Here is a 7500-nt window from a genome sequence, read left to right as displayed (position 1 = left end):
TTGTATATAGTGTATGTATGCATATACATATAACGATAATGAGAATACTGTATAATAAAATCAATGAAAAAAATTGACATCCTCAAATGTCCTTATTCTTCAGGGTGGAGTACGCGCAGTCATCTACACGGACGTGGTTCAGACCATCATGATGTTTCTGGGCGTCATCGTCGTTGTGACAAAGGTCCTGATTGACTTTGGCGGTTTGTCCAAGGTTTGGGAGATCGCTGACAAAGGAGGGCGAGTGGAATTCTTCAAGTGAGTTTGCCAGATCTTATTAGATCCTTTGTCCAGAATGCGATATCTCCCAAATTGTAATAACTTAGATTCGAGGGAGTTTACCAGATCATATTAGATTCATTGCCCAGAATGCGATGTCTCACAAATTGTAATAACTTAGATTCGAGGGAGTTTACCAGATCATATTAGATCGTTTGTCCAGAATGCGATGTCTCACAAATTGTAATAACTTAGATTCGAGGGAGTTTACCAGATCATATTAGATCGTTTGTCCAGAATGCGATGTCTCACAAATTGTAATAACTTAGATTCGAGGGAGTTTACCAGATCATATTAGATCCTTTGTCCAAAATGCGATATCTCCCAAATTGTAATCTTTACTTACTTTACTTTGATGGCTGCTTTTCCAGTCCCATACAGCAGGAGAACCCCACTCTCTACAGGACCTCCGCTGTCGTTTTACCTTGTTCGTTCAGAGTATTTATCATTTCAGATCACGTATTGTTCATTTACTGTTAAATCGTCACTGTTGTATGACTTTTTAAATAAGAAAGTCTTCAGTTTCTTCTTGAAAGCCTTAATGTCTTAATAACTTAGATTCAAGTGAGTTTACCAGATCCTATTAGATCCTTTGTCCAGAATGCGATATCTCCCAAATTGTAATAACTCAGATTCGAGTGAGTTCACCAGATCTTATAAGATTCTTTGTCCAGAATGCGATATCTCCCAAATTGTAATAACTCAGATTCGAGTGAGTTCACCAGATCTTATAAGATCCTTTGTCCAGAATGCGATATCTCCCAAATTGTAATAACTCAGATTCGAGTGAGTTCACCAGATCTTATTAGATCCTTTGTCCAGAATGCGATATCTCCCAAATTGTAATAACTCAGATTCGAGTGAGTTCACCAGATCTTATTAGATCCTTTGTCCAGAATGCGATATCTCCCAAATTGTAATAACTCAGATTCGAGTGAGTTCACCAGATCTTATAAGATCCTTTGTCCAGAATGCGATATCTCCCAAATTGTAATAACTCAGATTCGAGTGAGTTCACCAGATCTTATTAGATCCTTTGTCCAGAATGCGATATCTCCCAAATTGTAATAACTCAGATTCGAGTGAGTTCACCAGATCTTATTAGATCCTTTGTCCAGAATGCGATATCTCCCAAATTGTAATAACTCAGATTCGAGTGAGTTCACCAGATCTTATAAGATCCTTTGTCCAGAATGCGATATCTCTCAAATTGTAATAACTTAGATTCAAGTGAGTTTACCAGATCCTATTAGATCCTTTGTCCAGAGTGCAAAAAAACCCAAATTGTAATAACTTAAGATTCCAGTCATCAATGCCATCTTTGGGTTGAATTTTTGCAAATATCTATACATAACTTTTGGTGTAATCATGATAACCTCAACTAACCTACAGTTTGGAGTTGCAGGTTATTTGTTAGTTAGAATTTTAGAGTTTCTGATTTTTAATGAAACTGATGACTGTTGACACTTTAATGACCAGAGTCTGCTGAAACTTCAGCTGCCGATATCTTCTAAACCTTGAGCCGCTAAAATCCGCTGAAACTTAAATTACGAACATCTACTTAAACTTCATTGTCTGGTGTTATCAGTTTTTTCTGGTAATAAAGTCTATTAGAATTTGCTTGTATATCAAAGGCCAATCTATTTTGACCCAGAAATGTTGAAAATCTTTACATTCATGCTTGTCACAGTACCAGATGATAGAGGCAGATTGAGAGTCAAGGAATCTCACAGTCCTTTTCGGCAGTCTCATGGAAGCAGCAATGCGCCGTAATCGTAATGAGACCTAAGATCCAATAGAGCAGGCGTGAATAAGTTGCTCTGGATATTGATAAGTGCATCAGTATTCCTTTTCCTTTTCAGTTTTGACATGAACCCTCTAGTACGCCATACCTTCTGGTCAGTTCAGGTGCTGGGATTTTACTTCATAACAAGCGTTCTGGGAATATCTCAACCTCAGTTCCAGAGGCTGTCCTCTGTCAGATCACTGAAGATCTCCCAAGGGTAAGGAAACGAGCCAACTTCTAATCTCTGGATAACTCCAAGTTAATTAGGAGTGTTTATTTCTATTTGATGTTAATTTAAATTTCTAACAATTTCGAAATGTGTATAGTTCATATTGGACAAGCCCAAAAGCTCATCCAATTTCAAATGATGGCAAGTTAAAGAGTAAAATACCCTAAAATAAATAGTAGTCAATATACCTAATATATACGATGGTGATAGTGCATTATAGTAACGCAAATATTACATCTATATCTTTCAGACTATGCGTCGCATTCTTCATAGGATTGACCATTTTGTGGTCATTGTTTTACTTCTCTGGAATCGTCGCTTATGCGGCGTATGCTGACTGCGACCCGGTCCTGAGTGGAAAGATTGAGAAATCTGACCAGATTATGGCTTACATGGTGGGGGATAAGTTGTCCCATCTAACTGGGATGGTGGGAATGTTCGTGGCTGCTGTTGCTGGTGCCCTGTTGAGGTAAGAGACTCTTCCTTGGTCAGTTTACCTTCTTGCTTTTAAGTTAAAGATTCTAAACTTGATGTTTTAAAAGTTCTTTATAACGTGATCTATGAAGTATTAATTGTCCAGTGTAGTGAGTAATTGCCAAAGGCTTTCATAGAAGGTGGCGTGACGCATTTTAGAATTATTAACAGAGCAATAAATTGGATCTTCACTTCATCAGTCTGTTGAAGAATAGGGTTTTCAACCAGAAGTATCCCAGGAGAATTTCAAGTGGTGTTAACTTTAGGTAGACAACTCTTAAAATAATCGAGTTAATTACCTCTGTCAACGAAGTTGGAAGGAGGTTATGTTTTACAACCCGTTTGTGTGTTTGTTTGTTTGTGAACAGCTTCCTGGTCACAATTTTAATCTTAAAGTAATATAACTTGTAGGGATTAATAGTTATGGAAAAAGATGGAAATGATACAATTTTGGAAGGTCAATTTAACTGTCAAGCAAAATGTCTAATTCATGTAATCAGCCATAAGTTTGGACAGCGTTGTCATAGAGACTTCAAACTATGTTCATATTTGTGTATGAAAATAAACGCCAATTAATACACGTTAAGGTCCAAGGTCAAGGGCAAGCAAAAGGTCATATTCTGGTTATCAACCATACTGCCACAATTTTAATCATAAAGTAATAACACTTCCAGGTATCTTAAACTTATATAAAGAGCTGAAAATTATTATATTTTGGAAGGTCAAAGGTCAAGGTCACGGGAAAGGTCAAGAAATAAGCTGCCGTGGCGGAAGTGTGCGCTCTACTGAGTGCCCCTATAGTTATTATTATTATCAATTGCTAAGCTACAACCCTAGTTGGGAAAGCAGGATGCTAAAAGCCCAGGGGCCCCAACAAGGAAAATAGCCCAGTGAGGAAAGGAAACAAGGAAAAATGAAATATTTTACCTTATCCTTATATAAGGTACTTCTGGCCAGGGTTGGAAAGTTGGCCTTATTCGGGCCAAAAAAACTCCAATATTGGCCTTCTTTCGTGCTAGATACCTAAATTTGGCCTTTTTGAAATTTGCTAGCCATAAATGCTATATTGGCTCTTCTACTACAGTCAGTGAATCTCCTTGGCATTGATGGAGGATTTTCTAGAGCTAACTCGTCATGAAGTTGGTCCTTGATAGGATTCTCTAGGGGGGAGGGGGTGCAAATGTCCTGGGACTTGCTGGAGGTTTCTAAAGAGTGCCTCATCCTTAAGGGTGTGGGATTCCAAGACGCGATTAATTCTCAGTAGGTTTCGTAGAGGAACTTCTCTGAGGGACACCAATTAGTACCTCGATTAACACTCGTAGGGTAGAGAGCTTTAATATTTAGTGACTGTTTATGTTTTAGCCACATTATTATTATTACTATCTAAAAAACAACCCTAGTTGGAAAAACAGGATGCTATAAGCTAAAGGGCTCCAACAGGGAAGAATTGCCCAGTGAAGTAGGAAACAAAAAATAAATAAACTGCAAGAGAAGTAATGAACAATTTAAATGAAATATTTTAAGAACAGCAACAACATTAAAATACTGTAGATCTTTCATATATAAACTATAAAAACTTCAATAAAACAATAGGAAGGGAAATAAGATAGAACAGTGTGCCCAAGTGTACCCTCAAGCAAGAGAACTTTACTCCAAGATATTGGAAGACCATGGTACAGAGGCTAAGGCACAACCCAAGACTAGAGAGCTGCTTACCATAGCTAAAGTCTCTCTTCCACCTCTATGGTTTCCAAAAATGGCTACTTTCCTCTTGGTAAGGGTAGAAGAGACACTTTAGCTTTGGTAAGCAGCTCTTCTAGGATAAAGACACTCCAAAATAAAACCATTGTTCTCCAGTCTTGGGTAGTGCCATAGCCTCTGTACCATGGTCTTCCTCTGTCTTTTGTTAAAGTTCTCTTGCTTGAGGGTACACTCTGGCATACTATTCTATCTAATTTCTCTCTCCCTTGTTTCGTTGAAGTATATATAGTTTATGTAGGAAATGTCTTAATGTTGTTACTGTTCTTAGAATATTTTATTTTTCCTTGTTTCCCTTCCTCACAGTGCTATTTTCCCTGTTGGGGCCCCTAGGCTTATAGCATCCTGCTTTTCCAACTTGGGTTGAAGCTTAGCCATTAATAATAATAATAGTTCTTTAAGTTATAAGTCTAGGTGTCACCTTGAGGTAGGATAGTCAGGCTTGAAGTAGACTGAGGTGGTATGGTCATGTCATGAGAAGAGAAGAACAGTATATTGGGAGGAGAGTGATGGAAATGGAGATAAAGGGAACGAGAAAAATAAGATCCAAGAAAGTAGACTGAGGTGGTATGGTCATGTCATGAGAAGAGATGAACAGTATATTGCGAGGAGAGTGATGGAAATGGAGGTACAGGGAACGAGAAAGATAAGATCCAAGAAAGTAGACTGAGGTGGTACGGTCATGTCATGAGAAGAGAAGAACAGTATATTGGGAGGAGAGTGATGGAAATGGAGATACAGGGAACGAAAAGGAGAGGGAGACCAAAGCGAAGGTGGATGGACTGTATCAAGGATGACCTTCGATCAAAGGGATTAACCGGTGATGAAGTGTGGGACAGAGGTAGATGGAGAAGGCTGGCCAGAAACACCGACCCCACATAGAAGTGGGAAGGGAAGCTGAAGAAGAAGAAGAAGAAGAAGATTGTATTTTTCTTTCTGGTTGATAAGATACTCATGATTAATCGCAGCTTCTGACATTTCAAAGTAAACAATAGTACTACGTCGATGAGATCAAGCGATGGCATAAAACGTCTCCGAAGGATGTGACCATACAATCATGCATTGCAATTTTGGTCAATTGTTTAATCGTTGGTCATTATATTCTTGCCAGTGTTTGCCATCCCAGTGTAGAATGTTTAGATTTCGTGTAGATTACGGATATGCTTAGTTATGCTGAATTGGGAAACGTAAAAACAAAAAAACATGCGTCAAATATCGTAAAATTGCTGTATGTTTAGTTTCCAATCCCGCTATGAGTTGTCTTTTGTTTATTATTGCCAGAGAAATTAGATTGATCAACATAAATTCGAAGGCTGGTGAAAATATAATGAGAGAGAGAGAGAGAGAGAGAGAGAGAGAGAGAGAGAGAGAGAGAGAGAGAGAGAGAGAGAGAGAGAGAGAGAGAGAGAGAGAGAGAGAGGTTGTTAAGAGAGTATAAATTCTAAAGCACGAGAGAGAGAGAGAGAGAGAGAGAGAGAGAGAGAGAGAGAGAGAGAGAGAGAGAGAGAGAGAGAGAGAGAGAGAGACGGTTGTTATGCGAGTATAAATTCTAAAGCAAGAGAGAGAGAGAGAGAGAGAGAGAGAGAGAGAGAGAGAGAGAGAGAGAGAGAGACGGTTGTTATGCGAGTATAAATTCTAAAGCACGAGAGAGAGAGAGAGAGAGAGAGAGAGAGAGAGAGAGAGAGAGAGAGAGAGAGAGATTGTTATGCTAGTATGAATTCTAAAACGAGAGAGAGAGAGAGAGAGAGAGAGAGAGAGAGAGAGAGAGAGAGAGAGAGAGAGAGAGAGAGAGAGGGGGGGTTATTATGCGAGTATAAATTCTAAAGCACGAGAGAGAGAGAGAGAGAGAGAGAGAGAGAGAGAGAGAGAGAGAGAGAGAGAGGGGGGGGATTGTTATGCTAGTATGAGTTCTAAAACGAGAGAGAGAGAGAGAGAGAGAGAGAGAGAGAGAGAGAGAGGAGAGGGAGGGAGAGGTTGTTATGCTAGTATGAATTCTAAAAAGAGAGAGAGAGAGAGAGAGAGAGAGAGAGAGAGAGAGAGAGAGAGAGAGAGAGAGAGAGAGGTTGTTATGCGAGTATAAATTCTAAAGCACGAGAGAGAGAGAGAGAGAGAGAGAGAGAGAGAGAGAGAGAGAGAGAGAGAGAGAGAGAGAGAGAGAGAGAGAGAGAATTATAATCGCTCTAAATAGTATTACAACTTGCACCAATTGATTATGATCTTGCAGTCTTTTTATATTGAATTACACGCGATTGTTTATAAACTGATATATAGCATTGGGTCACAGACTTATTATTTGCCAGATAGTTGATAATTGAAGCATCGGGGATGGGGGGTGGGGAGGAGAGTCTTAAGGCAGGTAGAACTTTGTGTGTAATAAATTGAGAATCACCCAAATACCCAACCATGGCTACTCACACGAGTCGTGGTTTTACAAGTAGGCCTATATTCAAGATTTTATCCCTTACGAGAAACACCCCCTGGCGGCTGACACCAGATTCGAGAAGTCTTTGGAAAGTTAAGGTTAGAAGCAGTACTTGATTTTAAGATTCTATCACCTCTAACGAGAAACACCACTATTTCTTTTCCCTTCTCTCGTCCGCAGTTCCCTGTATAAGCAGTACTTGATTTTAAGATTCTATCACCTCTAACGAAAAACATCACTAATTCTTTTCCCTTCTCTCGTCCGCAGTTCCTTGTCGTCCCAAGCAAACGCCATGGTCGTCCTAATATGGGAGGACTTTCTGAGCGGTTGGTGGATCTTTGCCAAAATGTCCCAAGAGACGGCTACGAGGATGACCAAATTTCTGAGTAAGTTTATTGCCTACTGAATTCTTCGTGTTCCTGACGATTGTTTTTTTTTAAGGTGTATTTTCATTATAATAAAAAAAGAATCAGGCTTTTGCATTAGTGCGTCGAATTAAAAAGTATACTGCTTTTACAACTAGGGTTATAGCTGAGAAAGTAGTAGTAGTAG

At 39.1% G+C, this 7500-nt stretch overlaps 1 protein-coding gene across 2 annotated transcripts in view; it reads left to right on the top strand.

Moving 5' to 3' along the window:
- The window catches only part of LOC137654725 (sodium-coupled monocarboxylate transporter 1-like), a 70425-nt gene that overhangs the window by 53760 nt on the left and 9165 nt on the right, over positions 1-7500 (top strand). For both annotated transcript variants that reach the window (XM_068388629.1, XM_068388628.1), the window contains exons 5-8: positions 104-258; positions 2142-2282; positions 2545-2763; positions 7216-7334. In XM_068388629.1, the coding sequence (XP_068244730.1) occupies positions 104-258; positions 2142-2282; positions 2545-2763; positions 7216-7334 (634 nt within the window). The remainder of the gene's footprint in view (positions 1-103; positions 259-2141; positions 2283-2544; positions 2764-7215; positions 7335-7500) is intronic.

This window comes from Palaemon carinicauda, chromosome 15 (assembly GCF_036898095.1).
Source record: "Palaemon carinicauda isolate YSFRI2023 chromosome 15, ASM3689809v2, whole genome shotgun sequence".
NCBI lineage: Eukaryota > Metazoa > Arthropoda > Malacostraca > Decapoda > Palaemonidae > Palaemon > Palaemon carinicauda.
This window is presented reverse-complemented; position numbering and strand designations above follow the sequence as displayed.